The 21,391-nt window shown below is 36.6% G+C and overlaps 1 protein-coding gene across 1 annotated transcript in view; it reads left to right on the top strand.

Annotated features, from left to right (window-relative positions):
* The window catches only part of LOC107564876 (serine/threonine-protein kinase ULK4-like), a 139,421-nt gene that overhangs the window by 39,213 nt on the left and 78,817 nt on the right, over window positions 1-21,391 (top strand). Inside the window, exons 10-11 of the mRNA XM_016250049.1 lie at window positions 6,276-6,324; window positions 19,982-20,087. Coding sequence (XP_016105535.1) covers window positions 6,276-6,324; window positions 19,982-20,087 — 155 coding nt within the window. The remainder of the gene's footprint in view (window positions 1-6,275; window positions 6,325-19,981; window positions 20,088-21,391) is intronic.

The raw sequence follows: 21,391 nt of genomic DNA, 5'->3' as shown, positions 1-21,391 counted from the left end.
TGTTTGTGTGTGTGTGTATGTGTGTGTGTATATATATATATATATATATATATATATATATATATATATATATATATATATGGATGGGGGAGGGGGCTCAGACTGTCATATGTGTTCATAGGGGGGACCACATGAAAAAAGTTTGGGAAAAGTTTAGTGGATGCCATCGCCTTGGCGTACCAGACACTGGGCGAGTCATGCCCCCTGGGGGTGAGAACTCACTCCACTTGGAGTGTTGCCTTCCAGAGCTGCGGGCTGGCCGACACTTCATACTTTTGCAAGATTCTATAATCTCCGGGTAGTGCCTGTTTCCTCCTGTGTGTTGGATATGAACAGGTAATTTGCGGGAGAACTGGCTCAGTGACTCACTTGCGGCGCCATTCCTTTGGCTAGGATACATGCGCCTTGTTTTCTTCCAGTAAGTTTCCCGTCTGGTGAACCCTGGTCAAATTCCTCCAGCACTATGTGGCATTCAGACTCAGCGGAGGAGTCTGTTGCCGGGTTCAGTTCATGTTTTGTATGCCATTAGTCACCGCTTGTACTGGACTATAGGTGCCATAGATGATATTCCCCTTGGGTAATCCTGTATGTTGTTTTCCACAGTTCGGTTTCCCTAGGTAAACCCGTGTCTTTCCCTGGACAGCTCCGCTATCAGTCCCTGTTATGTTCCCCTGAACTGGGGTCAGGACATGTGATCTTAGACTATGCTGCGATTAGTCTTGTGATTTTTAGATTCATGCATGAATGTGTCTCCGCACCCCAACAATTGCTGAAGTAATATTGTGAGAATGTTGGAACACCTTTTTCGGCTTCTTTAGTAAGTGTTACGTGCTTGATGTTAAAAAGGGATTATACGGTAACATTTAAGTGAGACAATTGTTACTGGGTGTGTAACAGATCAAAGATGACACTGAAAAGGAGTAAGTTTCAAAATACTTTAATTAACGTATTGTGGAAGAGTACAAATCAATATCAAATGAAAAGAAATATGAAATTTAGTGAATGAAAAAAAAGTAGTGTCGCCCAAATCAAAGAAATTAGCCATTCAAAACAATTTTTGTAACTACCCTCTAAACTGACTAACAAAAGAAAAATGTAAAAATAAAACCGAAATCTTCGGCGTATGCAATGCCATAAACTAAACTACCCTAAACTAAAAACAAAAATACAAGGGTGGCAAAACACTCCAAACTTAGTCTATCAAAGAGAAAACTAATCTAATCCAAAATCAAAGCAAACCGCAACGTAATTAACAAATAACTAGATAATCAAATTATCACAAGATATGTTCTCGGTTAAGCGGCTCGAAGCACCGGTATGCCATCTTAACTTTGAACTTGACACTTAGTAAGACTGAAACTCTAACATGGACGCTTGCCTGCCAGCACCTGCACCATAAATTCGTGTAACACAGTTCTGGTTGTGGTGCTTTCCATAGGGACCCTTAACGTCAGTATTGATGTAATGTTGAATGTGACTGACTGAAAGGGAACGTCTCAGTTACGTTACGTAACTGTCCTTCCCTGAAGGAGGGAACGGAGATGTTACGTCCCTCAACCCTGAACTGCGCTGAATGCCAGGTTGCTTTCTCGGCTCCTCAGCACAAACCTGAATGAGTGAATGCATGCCACCAACTTATGTAACCGTATGTAGGAGAGTGGCTTGGCATGTAAGTTCCACTCGTCAATAGTCACTGGCCATTTCTTTTAATGCTCAGAGGTGATTGGGGCTCCCAAGTGAGACCCCTAATGTCAGTATCAACGTAACGTCTCCATTCCTTCCTGCAGGGAACAAGGGTTACATAACGTAACCAAGACGTTTCTAGTCGTCAAAGATTCCTGAAAGAAAAACTAAATCACGGTTTCTAAAAAAATTTCATGCAACACAGCTGTTTTCATCTGAAAATAATTAAAAAAATGTTACTTAACCCTTTAACTGTCACCCGTCCACTCTGTGGGACGCCTATGTTTACTTCATTATATTACAATTAAATCCTAATCTAATCATGACAAACTATATATCGTTGGAAAGGTCCTAAATAGATATTTTACCAATGTTTTTGTAAAAAAAAATATGTAGGAAAAGTAATAGATTAATTTATGACAAGAGTGCACCTCAAAAATCTACATCATAACAGGAGTTCTGACCTTTGTCAAAAAAAGTTTTTATTGCATTTTTCTCTGTCACACTTTAGAAATCATCAGAAATTATATATCATTTGAAAACTTTAAATCTCAAAATTCATCATTTGAAACCCATTTTAAAATCAAACATTGCATTACCATGAAAAATGGTACATCAATATCATGTTACAAAATGTTTTCGTTTATGAATTATAAAAATTTAAGTTTGGATAGTGCACTTTCACGTCTATGTTCAAAAATGTGAGTGACAGTTAAAGGGTTAATCATAATCAATTATCATATTAAAGTTATTTATTTCTGAAGGATCATGTGACACTGAAGTTGTAATAAAACTGTTATTTTAAAATGAGTTTTTACTGTATTTTTGATTTAATAAATGCAAAGCTGATTTCATGGGGTCTAACAAAATAACATCGCTGTTGCTGTCTCTGTTTCTGGTTGTTGTTGTTGTTTTTACCCAATTCCTTCAAAATACACAATTATTTTGGCACTGTAAAACCTGTTTTTAACCTAGAAAATTCCCTAAATCCCAGGTTGTGAGCTGTGCTGACTTTCAGGCTCAAAGAGGATAATTATTTCTCTACCTGTGGCTTTGGGTTCATATAACAATAATTCAGCAAGTTAGTGGGAGATTTACTCATACAGACCTCTGCATTCACCTTATCTCAGGTCCTGGGCAGTTCTCGCTCTTTCTCACTCAAAGAAACCATATCCTCCATAGAGGACACACTCAGGGGAGAATGGCCAAATAAATCTATAGTGATATGTCATATAGCACTGTATTGACTAGGAAGGGCACAGTAAGTATTTAAAATGTGACCCTTCAGCTAATTTCATTTTATCTGTCTGTCCTTTTCTCAGATTGTGGCATTCTGCTCTACGCACCTTTTGCTTGTGGTAATTAGCTGTGAATTAAAGACCTTAATCAATAAGAGAACATGAAAAGTCACACTCAATAAAGGCATTCATTACTCCTCTGAGCCAGGCTGTCTGGAGCATTCTCTGGCTGTATTTCAAAACCTTGTGAGTTGCCTACCTAGACAGCATTTTGGCCATTTCAAACATTACATTCAGACCAAATGGACTGTCTACCAAGACATTTTTTGTATGTTCCATTCAAATGATGCGAGTCTAGTGAGTAGCCACAGCGTAGTCACCAGTTTTGGACATCATAATTACATACTATCCTAGTCTACCATGTCAGCAGTTTCATGCATCATATAGACACGTATGTACATTATATTTAAATGATTTAAATGTTAGTGAACTGCCTACCTAGTCAGCATTTTTAGCTGTAAGCATATTCAAATATTTGATTTATTAAACTAAATAAGCACATTTTAGTTAACACACACTTTCAAACATTTGAAGTTTGAAGTCAGATTAGTTGCCTAGATGAGTTACAGCATTTTTGCCCATTATAGTTACGCTCATACTAGGGGTGTAAATCGGAGGGTTTGTCACGATACGATACGATATCGATTCTCATACCCAGCGATACGATATTTGTCGATACCGCGAAAAATTCTACGATACGATTTCGATACGATTCGATTCAGGAGTATATCGATCAATTTATCGATATTATGATATTATGTACCTATTTTAAACAACCATCTACATTTCACAACAAAAAAAAGACTTGCACTTTTTAAAAAATAATAAAGAAAAATAAATAATTTGGAAAAAAATCAATGTCACACATAAGATCAGTAATCTTACGACATGACAACAGTCAATAAAGTATTTCAGGCTTCTGTGCTAAAATGTGCAATGTGTAAAATAGAGTAAATCCTCATTAGGAAAAAAGGAGGTACTCCAGTTGTACAAGCAATACATTAATGTAGAAAAATAAATATAAAAAAGATTACAAAAATAAAAGCTGTTAAAACTTATTTTTAAGACTTTTTTTTTTTGGTTGATACTATGGGCTCAGTGATAAGAATCTTTTGATAAACATTACAAGCAATAGCAGAAATTAAATACAATAGAACAAAGACACAAATTAAATAAACAGTGCTTTACAGGTTTTTCAGGTGGGTCTAAAAGAAATTAAGTTACAGAAATTTAATAATTATATGTAAAATAACCCTGCATAGTCTTCACTGTATAAATTAAATATAGATTAATCCTTATTAAAGTTACAAAAGTTATTCAGTCAAGAGCAGTGAGAGATTTTGTTTTCTTTGACAGAGGTTTGTTAGTCTGCTTTCACTTTAAGACCGAAAGGACAGTTCCAATATACTGATACACACACTTTTTCTTTCTCAACTGTTTACGTTAAGACAGGCCTAACTGACTGTATTTACTAGGATATTCGCCAAGACACGCATGTTGATGTAATCTTATCTGTATTTGTTCATCCAAGCGCAAAAAAAGTGGAAGAGAGCTCAATTCAGTATTTGCGTGCTGTCTGTGTGCACACGGCACTGCATGCAGAAAACGTCTCACACAGCGCCCGACAGTTCCGTCAACTGTCCCGAGCATCTTTTAATGCTCGCCTTGTGCCTTCAGGCAGTCTTATCATCAAGTCCTGACACATGAGTTTGAACGAGAATGCATGCGTTGGCGGTAATACATAGACTGACATTGAGTGAAAGTGGACAGTGCCAAAATAATGTGCCGATATATACTACGTGTATCGATATTTTATGTGTGGCATCGATACATCGTATTGTTAGACATTTGATCGATGCATCAATCCATATCAATGGATCGTTACACCCCTTGCTCAAACATTCGCACAGTTTGAACTTGAGCTGCCTATAACATTTTTGAGCATCATAGATGTGTTCAGTTAGGACCTATATTCAGTTTGGACCTAGTAAATTGCTTACCTAGACAGCCATTTTAGACACATTGTAGACACATCAAAAATGTGATTAAAATGTTCTGAACCTAGTGAGCTGCCTTCCTGTACAGTTACTTTTGACAATCATAGTCACACACTGAAAACCCCAATAAGTTGAGTGAACTCATTCCCTCAGTTGAATTGAGTAATGCGGAATCCCAAAATTTTTATATTCTAGTTCACCTTACTTATGCTCTTGTACACTCTACTTATTTTTTATGTTCACTTGATTTGTTGTTCATATATTGTACTTAAATAATTAAGTTCACTTAGCATGGTGTTCATTTAATGTGTACTTGCATATATAAGTTAACTCAACTTAGAAATTAAAAATTAATTTGAAATTAAATTCTGCAGTCTTAACAAATAAAACACACTGAACAGTATTTTGACAGTCTTTATTAACCGACATTTTGTTATTTATTTATTTATTTATACATTCATTAATTTTTTTATTTATTTTTAATTAGTAATGTACATTAGGGCCTTTTGTGTTACATTTTCTGTTATTTAGTTAACCTAATTCTTATTGTATTATTTTATTGTCATGATGTTTTTTTGGCCTTGTATGGACAGGCCATTTACAGTCAACTCTGATTCATCCTGTGGCTTTCCATTTTACCATCTTTTATTATTATGGTTGTTAGGTCCATTTTAAAGTAAAAAGCAGTTTTTGATAGTTAGGTAAAATAGTAAAAGTTTGTAAAATATACAGGCATCTGTAAGCCATCCCATAATACCCAAAACAGTATAATTGTATGGTTACAGTAAATTGCTGGCAACCACAGCTTTTTGGGCATCATAAACATGTTGAAACATGTGAGCCTATAGTGGAGCTTCTCTCTTGACAGCATGTTTGAGCATTATAATCTAATAATCTTGTTCTGTGATTCCCAAAAATGCTGTCTAGGTAGGCAGCTCACTAGGTTTGTATACACGGGCCCTCTCTTTCTCTCACTCTTAATACATTGTAGTGTGTTTTCCATCTGACTTTCTCCCTCCATCAATCTCTCACTCTTTCATCCTTTCAGCGGCGTACTCTCTCTTTCTTTTTCACTCGTCACTGGATTAGTCAAAGGTCATTTTCCCAGCTGACTGATCTTGGCACGATGGAGCGTTCACACCTCAGCGGTCCCGTTCAGTGCCAAAACCCAAATGCCCGCACAAGTTTCACACTAATGAAGATGGAACGTGGGCCCAGTGCCATGAAGTAGATGTGTGTGTCACAAGCTAAATGTGTGTATTTGTGTGTGTGTGTGTGTGTGTGTTTCCCCCAACAGGCTTGTTAGAGAGAGCCGTCTCCTGCCTGCTATCTTTCAAGTCATAGAGGTAAGTGTGCTTCTGAGCCTTCTGGTTTCCTCACTGTCTGTTTGCTTGATTCATTTATTGCCTTGGGCTTTCTGCTCTGACTTCGGTAAGCAATGGAATGATGAGCTTTATGGAAATCAGAAAACACTATATTGGAGAAATTGGCCGTGTTGCAGAAATGCTTCAAAGTCTTTAAAAAAGGAATAGATGGGTAGAATTGTATCCGTTCTGGATGGACCTTCACTGTTTTGGTCATTTTAAAGGCATAATTCTTTCAAAAATGAACTTCTGTCATTATTCACTGACTCCCATTTCATCCTAAACCTTTACACTGTAAATGTATTTATTTAGTTACTTCCTTCTTTACTTATTTGGAAGTATTTTTTCACAGTTCTTTTCCTTATAACAAAGACTATAGAATACCCAAGATGTGTCACTCGTATAGTTTTAAATGGGGGGAAAATGCAATGCTCAATATGGCCACTCTATTGAAGGAAGCCCCACCTTCTAAGTACAAGAGCCAATCGCTAATCGGTAAAGTCATCGCATCACTGCAGCTGTCCCAGTTGCTATAGAAATAGTCAGTGTTCTGGAGATGCATGCTTACGACTGCGTATTCGCACAGACTGGTCTAGCCTGAAAAATAAGCTTTTTTTTTTCCAGGTCTGGAAAAGTGTTTGGAAAAAAATATTTGCATTTCCAGACATTTGCCCCTATTTAGTTTTCTATAATATAAAATTGTACATTTAATGAAAATAAATTTGTCATACAAGAAGTGTGTTTTGGCAGCTGTTTAGTGTTTCTTTAGTGATTGTCAAATACGTCTGAATGAATTCAAGGTTCACTTTTTCATTATGCAAAAATGCTGGTTATATTGCAGGTTTTTTCTCAGGATATTTTTTATCACAATATTACAGAGCCTTTTAAAAGGACCTTTGCAAAAATAAAAATAAAAAATACAGACTTTCGTGTGTGCACAAGAAACCATTAAACTTAGTACATAGGAAAATGCACACTGATCCATCTATTGCACCATCAGCCCATTTTGCGGTGTGGTTTCTTGGTTGCCACAGAGTAGGCTATGCGTTAAAGCAGACCTAAGGCCTTTTTTACAGTTCCATTCTTTTTATAGACAATTGAACTTGTCAAATAGGACAATGCACACAGCCGTATTGTGCCGTCAGCCCATTTCGTGTCATAATTGGATATTAGTCCTTGATATTAGCGGTATTATACTAAGGAAAGCCAAATTTTGAGCAAATGCATCCCTTTTAATCCATATGCTTTCGTTTTCGTCACAGTAAGATGGCAGTGATGCACAAAGGAAATGTGTTATAGTATATAAAACTAGAAAATGTAATGCGTGAATACGCAAAATATTCGCGTGCGCATGTGAATAGTTTCTCGATGGCACGAAAAACTTTCTTGTGTGCATGCAAAAGTCTATATTTATGTATGCAAGAAAATCAATGAAACCCCCTGAGAACATAAAAATATTTACAGATGACTGTACTATATACCAAATAAAAAGTTGAAAATAATGCTGTATGAACCATTTATTTTAAATATGGCCTGAAAATTTACAGAGACTTCGAAATTTGAGTCTGGAAAAGTATGGAATTTTGAAAAGGAAAATGTGTAGGAACCCTGGATTTCATTTTTGGATGACCTAATCTTTCAACAAAACATGGTAAAATAATTTAAAGGTGTAAAAAAAACCTGGCAATTTAGCAAAATACATGGTGTGTGCAAATGTTTGTGTGTAACAGTCAGACCTTTCCCTCTGAGCATGTTCACATCCCAGTATCCATTGAGTTATTATGTAAATGAGGCAGTGGGGGTCTGACCTATCAGAGTGCATGTGTAATTGGGTTGCAGAGTTAATGGAGTGTGGATGTGAGGCCTTTTTCAACAGCATGTTACATTCTCATTAGAGTAGACCCTACATCGACTGTTAACAGTCATCCTCGAAAACTCGCAAGCACACTTCATACTTATTTCCAGTAGGCCAATGTGAACGGCAAAAAAATATGCTTTAGATTTTTTTTTTTTCTTGGAATGTTTTAATGTTTCTGATAAACGGTCATTGTTGAGCTGCCCAGTAGCAATCCAGAGCCAATAGATTTTCAAGAAGTATCCCATAATTTATCCTTTGACGTTCCCGTTACCTGAAGTGAAAAATTACCATTGCATTACAACCACTTTTCAAGGTTAATGTAAGCTATAGTCCCAGAGTGTCTCGTGCACTGTAATTTAATTTTCCAAAGGATATACTTTCCCATGCCAAGCCAACCAAATAAAACTCACAGTCTAAGTATTTGATTATAGGGCATTTTATATGCAAAAATTATACAATGATATGATTTGATACAATGACGCATGATACAATTATAAGCCAAAAAGAGGACACGACATTTTACAATAAGGTCCCAATAGTTAAAGTCCATGAAATCAAAATTGACACCATTTACTTTGTTAGCGCACATCGATAAATAAATAATCTGTGCAAGTTAATCCACCGGGGGAAAAAAAGGCCATGGTAATTTTCTTCTGCTCTGGAATGGCATTCCTTCTCTGATGTCAGTTTGATGGCTTCGGCGAAAATATCTTAACCACTCCCCTTCAACCATTAGTTTGCTTCCAGCAAGAGATAGAGAGGAGGTGCGCTAAAATAAACCCCCATCCTCTATTCGGGTTCAGTTTGAAATACATCACAATATTGAAGTCAGTAGCAACTTCCGGTTCGGACTTAAACATTAGTTAATGCATTAACTAAAATGAACAATAAAAAATAAATTTGTTACAATATTCATTATTGTTATTCATACAATATCTTTGATTACTTAATAAAAATACAACTGTTCTTATGTTAGCTCAGGTCCATTAAATGACATGAACTTTTGATTTTAATAATGTGTTAGTAATTGTTGAAATTAACATTAACAAAGTTGTTTTTCACAGCTAGTTTTTGTTAACTAATGAAACTATTGTAAACAAATGGAGCTTTATTGTGAAGTGTTACCAATATTATTACCATGTAAACATTAAAGTTGAACATTATGCATGGAAACATGAATACAATATTACATCTGATAGTCGAAATCAGTGGCTCACCATCATCTTGTCAGTCAGAATATTCAGTAGTCTCGCTCTTCAGCTTCTTTTCCCACAGTGCTCTGCAGTGAGCTGGTTGCACTTCTGTTATCTTCATTTACTCGTTTTCTTTCTCTTATGCACTGACCCTGTGGCCTGTACTCACATTTGCTGCAGTTGTGCCGATGTGGTGGGCTCATCTCAGACCTGTAACGTCCATCTGTGCATGTCTTTTTTTCTCGCAGCTATAGCGTTTGCTTTGGAAATTCCCTCAGCAGTAGCAAGGCATTTAAGCCCTATTTTATTTGGTCAATTGCTGTTGTCTGGCAGGAGATTCAGTCAAACAGCAGGAGAAGATCATTCAATTTTAATCTGGAGAGGAAATTCATTTCAAAGCGTGCACATTTTCATATTGATAAATTCATGAAATTTTAGTTCCACCTCAGTAGATCATTTATGAACTATTTGGTAAAGATGTGCTGATATAAAATTCTGGCCATTATCGATTACAAGGTCATCATGCTCATTAAGTCAGGTATTAGTATTGCTAGTTCTCATACATGAAATTAGGTTGTGTGTGTGTGTGTGTGTGTGTGTGTGGTTTTTCTTTAAGTTTGCTCTGTAGAGAACATGTCTTACAAAAATTGAGGTAGGGTGTTATATGAACTAGTCTTGCGATATGTGTGAGATGTTTTCTTGTGAATAGTCACAACTAAAGGTTGATGTTAGGCAAGGTTTACAGCTGAATGCCTGCGTCTCCTTTAGCTGTGACTGTATTCATGCTACGGCACAGCCTTTAGTCACTCGAAATGATTTCTACATGCACAGCCATTCAAAGGTTTGAGGTTAGTGAGATTTTCTTTTTAAGAAATACTTTTTTTATTCAGCAAAAAATGCATTAAATTGATCAAAAGTAACAGTAAAAATGTATCAAGATTTCCACAAAAAAATATCAAGCAGCACCACCGTTTTCAACTGACATGTTTTTGGTGTTTCTTGAACACCAAATTAGCATTTTTGAATGATTTTTGAATGATTTCTGAAGGATTGTGAGACACTGGAGTAATGGCTGCTGAAAATTCATTGCCATTACAGACTTAAATGTTAAAATATATTAAAATATAGCGATGTAACGATTCACTCAGCTCACGATGCGATATGATTCACGATACTGATTTCACGATACGATTTTCTCCAATTTGTCAGATTTCAGACAAATTCTAAATGAAAAGTTATCCTTTTATTTTTGCTTGGACAAAATGATGCATATTTCTTTGTGAAATTTAAATGTCAAATAACAAAACTAAATTGAAATTTTAAAACAAAACCCTAAATTAAATAAATAAGACCCTTCATATCCCTTCATATAAACAAACTAATGCTTTACCTGTGCTATTTCCATTCAAAATTAGAGGTAACCACATCACTTTAATCACAATCCAAACAAAGATGCTGAATACATGCTAAACAAACTGTTTTTAATCTAAAACAGATAAACAAACATAGAATGGTTTGACTTTAGTTTTGTGAAACTATAGTACATAAAACAGCAGACGGACTGAATGAGACACATTATATATATATATATGGGTTAAAGATGAAAAAAGGTTTAAGTATAAAAACAATACTGCTTTAAATTGTTGTTTTTCCAAAAAAAAAAAAATTATTAAAAAAAAATTATTTTCTGTTTAATGTAATTGTATATTTGTTTTTGTTTTTCGGAGCAAAACATAATATTCACTCTCTGACAGCAGGTGGCGCTTATGGAACAGCAGCAATACAGCATTTCCTTGGTTACCACTGTAAACAAAGCATTATAAATAATATGTCAATTTAATATGTATTATATGGAGGCAAGATGAAATTTATGAATGAAAATACCATTGAAACTTTTCTAAAGACCATCAGTTCCCCTCAGAGATATGTTCATATAAACTCCCACCCCCAATGTATTGTGATTCGTTTAACATCTAAACTGATTTGAATCATCACATATTTGTATCGATGTTCAACCAGCTCGCGGTGCATCGTTACATCACTATTAAAATATATTAAAAAAAGTTATTTTAAGTTCTAATAATATTTCACAATATTACATTACTCAAAAATAAATAAATAAATAAATCCTATTGACCACAAACTTTTTGGTAGTGCTATTTATTTGTAGTTTATTTAATGTTACACAAATTATTACGTGACTTTGGTGGTGATATATATATATATATATATATATATATATATACTATAATTGTGATATAGTGATTAAGCGATTTTAAAATATTAAGTGATATCCCTTGGTTTGAAAGGCATATTTACAACAAAAATCAATTTATGACATATTAAAAAACTAATTACATTCACCCCAAATACTACTTAGTTGTTATTTGACATTTTTTTTAATTTGCCACAATCCTAGGTTTTGCCCATTTGTCAGTAAGACTTTTTTACTCATTTAAAACCCAATAAAATTTAATATGCTCACTTATTCTTTTATATATTTTAATATGTACAGGTCAGAATAAGCATGTTGTTTGAATTTTTACATAACTATAAGTGTTCAGTGTGAATGACAATGGAACATTATTTCAACCAAATTTTGACATTTTATTCTTCAAAAACTTATTTGAAACCTTAAATGTGAACACTTGCATTTAATGTGCTTTCTATGGACATATCACTTTTGTAAATTTCTTTTGATGCGGACCTCTTAACGTCTTTGACCCATATATATATATATATATATATTAGGAGTGTAACGTACACAAACATGACAGTTTGGTATGTACCTCGGTTTTGACATCACAGTACATTTTCGGTAAGTTCCATAGAAAGCACATACCGGTACCGGTTTTTTTTCATTAAACAGTGGTTTACTAAACAAATTGCTCTTTCTTTAAATAAATTCAGTTATAATTAAAATTTTCTTAGGGATAAAAATCTGCCTAGGCTTACACTCTAAAGTTTAGAGCTCACTATAATTTAGATTCTAAACTACAGTGAGCCCTTTTATATTAGGCCTACTATAAGGTTACAATTACAGAGCCCAAACTTGAATTGAATTACTATTTGTATTAAATATAACAAGCAACACTCGACTTAAAAAAAAATATGCAAACATGTAAATTGCATATAATGCAGTTTTTAAATGAACTTCTAAATTATAAAAATTCTATTTGTTGTTGAAATATATTCATTTACACAGTGCCTCTCATAACTCGTTTTCATAACAGATTTATTTAAACATTAAATAATTAAGACATCACTAACAGTAAAATATAATGAGTATATAGTCTAATATTTCATGATATGCTCTTCTCTAGACTTCATTAATAGCACACTAACGAGCTGTGGACACTGATGACTGGCCTAAGGGAAATGAAATGCAACGTGACATTTTGTTTACAAGCTGTTTTATTGCCGTCTTTCCGTGGTTGAAACACTTATTTAGCGATTACGTGAGGCATGAGATGTTCTTTCATGTTTGTCACGTTAAAACTAGTAGTAAAGGATGATCGTGCTCACTTGCGCTCCGCTCTGCCATTTGAACTTCATAAAGTTTATAAAGTGTTCTGTCGCGCCACATTAAAGAACATCAAAACGGCATTTATTGTTTGAATTTCCTGAAAAAATAACATATATTTTTAAAGATGAGACTTTGTTTCTTATCAAAAGTAACAATATGCATACAGAACCGAAAGACCCATACCGGAAATTTTCGGTACGAATACACGTATCGTTGCACCCCTAATATATACAGTGTGTGTGTATATATATATATATATACAGTGGGTACGGAAAGTATTCAGACCCCCTTAAATTTTTCACTCTTTGTTATATTGCAGCCATTTGCTAAAATCATTTAAGTTAATTTTTTTTCCTCATTAATGTACACACAGCACCCCATATTGACAGAAAAACACAGAATTGTTGACATTTTTGCAGATTTATTAAAAAAGAAAAACTGAAATATCACATGGTCCTAAGTATTCAGACCCTTTGCTCAGTATTTAGTAGAAGCACCCTTTTGATCTAATACAGCCATGAGTCTTTTTGGGAAAGATGCAACAAGTTTTCACACATGGATTTAGGGATCCTCTGCCATTCCTCCTTGCAGATCCTCTCCAGTTCTGTCAGGTTGGATGGTAAACGTTGGTGGACAGCCATTTTTAGAGACATACCTCTCTCACCAAGGCTCTTCTCCCCCGATAGCTCAGTTTGGCAGGACGGCCAGCTCTAGGAAGGGTTCTGATCGTCCCAAACGTCTTCCATTTAAGGATTATGGAGGCCACTGTGCTCTTAGGAACCTTAAGTGCAGCAGAAATTTTTTTGTAACCTTGGCCAGATCTGTGCCTTGCCACAATTCTGTTTCTGAGCTCTTCAGGCAGTTCCTTTGACCTTATGATTCTCATTTGCTCTGACATGCACTGTGAGCTGTACGGTCTTATATAGACAGGTGTGTGGCTTTCCTAATCAAGTCCAATCAGTATAATCAAACACAGCTGGACTCAAATGAAGGTGTAGAACCATCTCAAGGATGATCAGAAGAAATGGACAGCACCTGAGTTAAATATATGAGTGTCACAGCAAATGGTCTGAATACTTAGGACCATGTGATATTTCAGTTTTTCTTTTTTAATAAATCTGCAAAAATGTCAACAATTCTGTGTTTTTCTGTCAATATGGGGTGCTGTGTGTACATTAATGAGGAAAAAAATTTACTTAAACGATTTTAGCAAATGGCTGCAATATAACAAAGAGTGAAAAATTTAAGGGGGTCTGAATACTTTCCGTACCCACTGTATATATATATATATATATATTATATAGTATTATATTTATAGCACAGCTGGAATGCTGTATTGACCAACCAGAAGAAAAAATGGGAACTATCTGATTTATCTATTAAGCTCACCCTTCTTTGAGTCTACTGGTCTCATGCTATACTTTCTTTGGAGGCCAAACTGAACTTGTTTCAAACGCTGCAATCAGAGAGCAGCCCAGTCTCTGAGTCTCGGCGTATTTCAGATGTGGTCCATTCATCCTCATGAGCCCTGAGAGGACATGAAAGGAAGCCGAGGACTCTAATGAACAAGAGATCACTAATGAACAAGTAGAGAGAGAGGTTTGTCTGACTTCTTTGGCCATCTCAGCAAGCTAGTGAGCCGTAAGAGACGTTAGCTACAGCCTCACATCCCCTTTAATCCCAATCCCTCAATACTGCTGCCCTTCCAGTTAGGCTTGCTGCGATAGACGGTGTTTTCAGTTATACCGGTGTTAAGCCGCAACACCGGTTACGTCATTTGCCTACCGCGTTCTTGTCAATCTAAGGAGCAGAAATAAAAGGTGGCTGTTTTTAATGTAGTAATAGAAGTGTAAGACAGTGTTCTGAATATTACCCCTTTAATGTGGTGTATTACAACAGGAGAATTGTAAAATAATTTGCCATACCTTAAAGTTAAATATAATATGAAAAAAATAAAATAATAAATATTTGTAAATATTTAATCTATAAAATTGGATGAGCAATAAGTTTTCTTTTGTTTTTTTTTTGTTTTTTTTCTAGTTATAGGAAATTGTTCAGAGGGACAACTGCCTTGTTAATGCATAGTGTGTCAGTATGCATACACTGTCGCAATTGAAATTATTAGTTTGAAGGTGCTCTGATTTGCAAGAAAGTTACAGTAGTTAAGCTTGGTGATTGGAATGCTGATCCTGCTCCAGATTCAGATATGGACAAGGCCAGTTACAAGCGGTTAAGGTTTTACTGGTTAGCATGGCCCCATTAGCCACTGCTGTTGATGTAATTACACCATCTGGCAGTGAAAAGCATCTTTCTCCATCGACATGCCAATTAAAAGGTGTCAAAAAGAAAAGCAGCTTTTAAGTGATAGTTATTAATTGTATTGTATTACTTTTTTGTTATATGTGTTTTGCTACTACCTTTTTTTTGTGAAATGTACTAGGGATGCACCAATGTTGAAATTCTGGTTGATGCTATTCTATACTATTTTGTAAGTAAATAAATAAATAAAGATGCAATGAATGTAATGTTCACCAGTACATTATATATATTATATAATATATAACTGCTCATTACATGCTGTATGTCTGAGTGAAACAGCTTCTCAAACAAGGGAAAAAAAATGTATAGCGATATTCTTTTTTTTCCATCAGGATTTTGATTGGATCATTTGCTAATTGCTGGGAATTGTTTTTATTATTATACATGATTTATAATAAACACTGCTACATTCCATTAAAAATAAGAATTTTCCATTTTATTTTAAGATGACTTTAAGGATATTGACCAATAATCAATATGGAGAAGAAGATACATCATGTATCCCTAAAATTAGTCACAGCTCAGGATAAGTGTATTTCTAGATCAGCACTGTCATGTAATTTTCCTGCATTTCGAGAGCCATTAGTCACGTGGCATTTACAGCTCAGGCGATAAGTTCATAATAATCTGACTGCAGAACTGAGAACCTGCTGATCCTGCAACTACAATTGAGATGTGAGTGAATGGGAAAGGCCCTGATATACTCACAGCAAAGTCCTTTTCGTTCTTTGCATAGAGGTAAAAAATGGTTTGAAATACCTGAGCAGCGATATGCATTGGTTCCCAACCACATTCCTGGATCCCCTTCTAACACTGCATGTTTTCCATATCTCCTTTATCAAACACACCTGATTCATATCATCAGCTCATTAGTAGAGATCCAAGACCTGAAATGAGTGTGTCAGACAAAGGAGAGATGCAAAATGTGCAGTGTTGCAGGAATGTGGTTGGGAACCACTGTATTAAGAGAACATCCCAGTGCCGCCCACCCTGTTGAGAGCGGCGTTTAGATGGATATGTAAATGCATGCATGTTTAACACACAACAGCAATGTCAGCATTGATAAAACGGTTAAGAAAACATCTGATCATAATGACGTGGATATGTTTGTACCAGCTCTGCAATTTGACACTCAAGTCGCGTCACGTTTATTTATATATAATACATTGCTTTAAAAGCAGCTTTACAGTATTAAACATAAAAAGTGTCACTTTCAATTAGAATTACAACTTCAATTTCTACTATAAAGCAGCTCTCCAGTGTGTTCATGTTTTTACTCATGTCTGACCTCGACAGACTGAACGGAAGAAATGAATCAGAGAGGATTTCCATGTCAACTTATCGCCACAGACTAATGTGTTTACCAGCTTGGCCAAGTAAAATTTCTGGATGTTTGTGAATGACGTCACCAATTTTTTCTCCTATTTTGCTTAGCGTATATAGGGGCCTTAATCCAATTCTACCTTGTGTGTAGTTATAAGTTAAGGATGATTGTTTCACTTAAATTTGTGACATGACGCTGGTTTTGTTAGCTATTTTCAGCATTGATTCAATATTAAATGCTTTCTCATTGTCTCTCCTGCAGTTTGTAAGTGTGTGTGCTATATTTATGCATGGACTGAAGGCTCCTGATGAATGCACGACCCCTCCACTCCACCTTTCCCGCAGCTCCATGCGGAAATAAAGTGGAAAAAGTAATGATTCCAGGCCTTGAAAATTCTTGCACAGCCTGTGGAGGGGCTCGGCGATTCCCCTGAGACAGACATACCCTTCTCTATTTCTCTGTCAGCCAGTAGAGTTGGCCAGACCCCTCTCTCTCTATCTCTCTTTCTCTCCCAAGCCTCACTCAGACCTCTAATTAAAACCCCCATCGATTTTTTTCCCTCCTTCTTCTGCCGCCTCTCTGCTTCTCTTTGTCTGTTTATCATGTTTTTAATCGGCCCCTGGACCTGAGCTTGCAGGATTAGACAGTGTATTTGACCCTAGAGTCGAAAGACCCAGACAACACCGTCCTGACACCTCCGGCCTTACCCTGCTCCCCCTGTTGGCCTCACCCAGCCTTGGGTGTCCGCCCTTGGGGAGAGATGAGAAGGGCAGAGGCTTGGCTCTCTCTATCTGATAGCACCTCTGCCCTCTCTGGTTAGGTTCATTCTCCATTCTTGAAAATAGATGCTACACAAAAGTGGAATTGATGATCTGCACTTTTTCCTGTTGCTGGGTTTTTGTAGCAGGCAGTGTTTGCCTTACTGTAAGTGTTTTACTGCCTTGAATTACAGCAATAAGCAATAAAGGCTTGTGTTACCATGATAATACCATAAGGGGAGTTATTTGGCACAACATAGGGAAAATGTCAAAATTGCTAACTTTGATGAAATCACTGTCATGCAGTGAGTGGCTTATTTTCTTTGCAAAATAGTTTATATTATTATTTTGGTAACACTTTATTTTAATTGACCACTTTAGACATTCTGCTGGTTATAAGTAACTTTGCAACTACATGTCAACTGCCATTCATTCACGTATTAGCAGAATTCAAACACTTTCATAGTCATACAATTTTGTTTCTTTTGACTGTAAGTAACTTTGCAAGTACATATCAACTTATTCTACTAACCGTAACCTTAAATAAACAGTCTACTAGTGAGAGTAAGGTGATATGAAGTTGCAAACTTGCTTCTAGTTAAAAGAATGTCTGAAGTGGTCTAAGTGTAACCATTATGGGTAATATTAATGTTTATTAATAATATCCAGTTATGTTATACTTTATCATTCAGCTGAACTGAAAAGGCATTTTTGATATTATATTATAAGAACATATACAGTATATCATGTTCTTGTCACGGTGTGTGCGGGGAGATGAAGCGAGGACTCAATCGCTGGAGAAATGGTATTTATTTTAGTAACAAATGAAACAAAAACAAACTCAAACCACCCCGAGGGGGAAAAACAGACAGGCAGAGCTAAAGCTGCACACATGCAGACACGAAACACACACAATGAGAAATGACGGATCAGCACAGGACGGCAGACACAAGGAGAATAAATAGGAACCAAACGAGGAGGCTAACGAGGGAGACACAGGTGGAGCAACTAAAACAATAACGAGGTAACAAGATGGGAGGGGCCAGACAATAGACAGGAGAGAGCACATGGCAACAGACAAACACAACACAAGCCATGTGCTCCCAGAACACAGTCATCTGGTGGCCCTCCTGGGCACACCGGCTGAAGACTGTGACAGTTCTTGCTTATGTTCTTCATTCATTAAATGCATGTCTTGAATGAACGGGGTTTGCATAGCTCACATTCACTGAAAATATCAAAACATTAGTGTATACTGTGTACTGATTGTTAAGTGCCAGTGAGCAGTAAAGCATGGTTTAACCCTTTACTGCAAATGCTGGTGCACCATCCCAGTAGAAAAGTGCAGAGTCAAAAGTTAGCTCGCCACCTATTGCTCCGTCAGCCCTGGTGCATTGCTTGTGTCACATGTGTATGTGTGCAGATACGTCTGCTTGTGTACCTGAGATGAGTCTCATTCTCTGATCAACTGCAAATCAAATATTCTTTAATGAGGAATTTGCATTTCACAGTAAAGTTTAAATTTTTCTGCTCAACGTATTACAGAATGTCTATATTTGCTTCTCGTCCTTTTTCAAATGTAATCCATGCACTTAACCCTGCATACCTCTAATTTCTCCTTTGCAATGACCTATTAAAGAAGCATGCACCCTTTAGCCATCGCACTAAAGATTGTATAATTGTAATACATGTTTTACATGATTTACATAATATTTTTAAATATGTGTAACCCAATTTAGAAGTAATTGTAATAACTGAAAGTCAGTATCTGTAACCTTATAGTGCCAGGTTTGTCAGCACAAATCCTCTTTTGGCATTAAAAAAAACTACTATCAGGATTTACTAAAGACACAGTGAAAAATTGGCAATGAAAAGGCATGGACAGTTATTTTTTTGCGGCTGACCTTTTGCATTTGTGGTAGACAATTTACTGGTATTTGCAACATTATTTAATGTCCAAAAAATGTATGTCTTAACCCATTTTGCGCTTGACATGGCTGTGATAGTTGCTAATTTGTGCTGCTCTCTAGATTGCCTTTGTCATTATGGAAATGATCTGGGTGCGTCTGTGTTCTTTAATTTGCGTGTTGTCAGTAGATAACCTTTAGAACTTTCCACGCCAGTCTGCGCTTTCGTGGGATACGCTAATTTGCCCTGTTTAGTAAATTTGGCCCTTAGACTGCTTTTTTACTAAAAATATAATTTGTTTACTGTCACTGATTACTTTGTAATGCATTATACCCAGTGCTGCCCTATGTTACTATATGATCTCTCCTTCCAAGTGACTCTATAGAATTGTTTGCTCGATTTGTCATCCACCCACGCTGATCAATTAGAACAGTGGTTCTGAACCCTTTTCAAAAGCCCTCCTATCTAAGCTGATACGTAGCTGATATGTACCTCTGTTGTGATAAAACACATCAAACTCAAAAAATGTTTGTCTTTTTAATGTGGTATTTATTTTCTGTGTTCTTTTATCATTTTAAATATGATTAACTTAATATAATGACATTTAAATCATTTGAAGACTTGCTGGGGCTTGCCTGGAAGTTTGCAGAGGCCCCCCTTGTGGGCCCCAAAACATGTTTTTTTTTTTGTTCTCTCTCTGATATTGATTTATATATTTTGAGTTTTTAATATGAGTATTTTTGTTTTTTTCAGGAGCACCAGAATAACACAGTCGGAAGCACGATGCAGAACGCCATGGCTCTCCTCTGCAATCTGATTGGACATAAGGGCACAGACCTGCGACCGTTCTACCAGCAAGGTGCAGTGCATCTGAACGTCACTCGCTTTGATATATCGGCACTCCAGTTTCTAGCCTGTCTCTGAACCAGAAAACACAAACCCACACAGTCTTTTCACCCAGACACTGCCACGCACATGAAAAGGGCCTGCATTCAGAGAGCTGCCCTTGTTTTGTTTTTGAGTGTTTTCATTCCATTACCAGACCCTTATTGCTCTCATCTCGCTGTCTGACTCTCGTGTGTGACTCTGATGGAGGGGGAGGGCATTCAGCTGCCTTTTTTAAGGGCTTCCACCAGATACTGCTGCTTTTATCAGTGTGGACTCTTGTGTGACGGCCCAGTAGCCCGCATCTACTTAGTGTCCCGCCCCTCTAGCCCTCATATCACCCACCGTCCTGGCTTGGGTTCCCCCTCTCCTATTTTCATCTGATGCTATCTACCCAGCTGCTCAACTCAACTTTTATTTATAAAACAGTTTCTAAACCATAAGATTGGACCAAAGTGCTGCACAGAGATAATTAAAACGCTAAAAAAAAAAACATTATAAACATACAAAGCCAACACAGCATGACACCAATATAAATCGTACAACAAAATCACTCACATTAAACAGACCCACTTCAATGTCAAAAGTCTGATGAAATAAATAAATATTTCAGTTCCTTTTAACAATGTCTATAGTTGACACTAGCTACTGGGCAGCCTCTCACTCATTCTCTCATCTGCACAAGTTGCTGTCTGTTGCCTCTCTTTTCATGCCCATGCAAGGCTGTTTTTTTCCCCCCAGCCTTCTGTGTGAATGCCCAGTCTCACCTTGATGCTTTCAGCTCCCTGTGCTGAATTATTGAGTAATGGATTCGTATAGCCTTACTCATGTTGACAGTTTTGGACCTGCATGCCTGTTCATTGCCGCATTGCCGCCCGATAGGGTGAGATGGACACTGAGGTCTACTGGGCAGCCTCTCACTCATTCTCTCATCTGCACAAGTTGCTGTCTGTTGCCTCTCTTTTCATGCCCATGCAAGGCTGTTTTTTCCCCCCCAGCCTTCTGTGTGAATGCCCAGTCTCACCTTGATGCTTTCAGCTCCCTGTGCTGAATTATTGAGTAATGGATTCGTATAGCCTTACTCATGTTGACAGTTTTGGACCTGCATGCCTGTTCATTGCCGCATTGCCGCCCGATAGGGTGAGATGGACACTGAGGTGTGTGTGTGTGTGTGTATGTGTGTGATGTGTTTGTTTTTTACAAAAGGAGATGAGTCAGATTCACACACACTCTCCACATTCAACACACTGTGATGAGGAGGAACCGTGGAAAAAAAAG

This window comes from Sinocyclocheilus grahami, unplaced genomic scaffold (assembly GCF_001515645.1).
Source record: "Sinocyclocheilus grahami isolate Dianchi unplaced genomic scaffold, SAMN03320097.WGS_v1.1 scaffold968.1, whole genome shotgun sequence".
In the NCBI taxonomy this organism is placed as follows: domain Eukaryota; kingdom Metazoa; phylum Chordata; class Actinopteri; order Cypriniformes; family Cyprinidae; genus Sinocyclocheilus; species Sinocyclocheilus grahami.
Note: the sequence above shows the minus strand (reverse complement) of the source record. Positions and strands in the feature narration are given on the sequence as shown.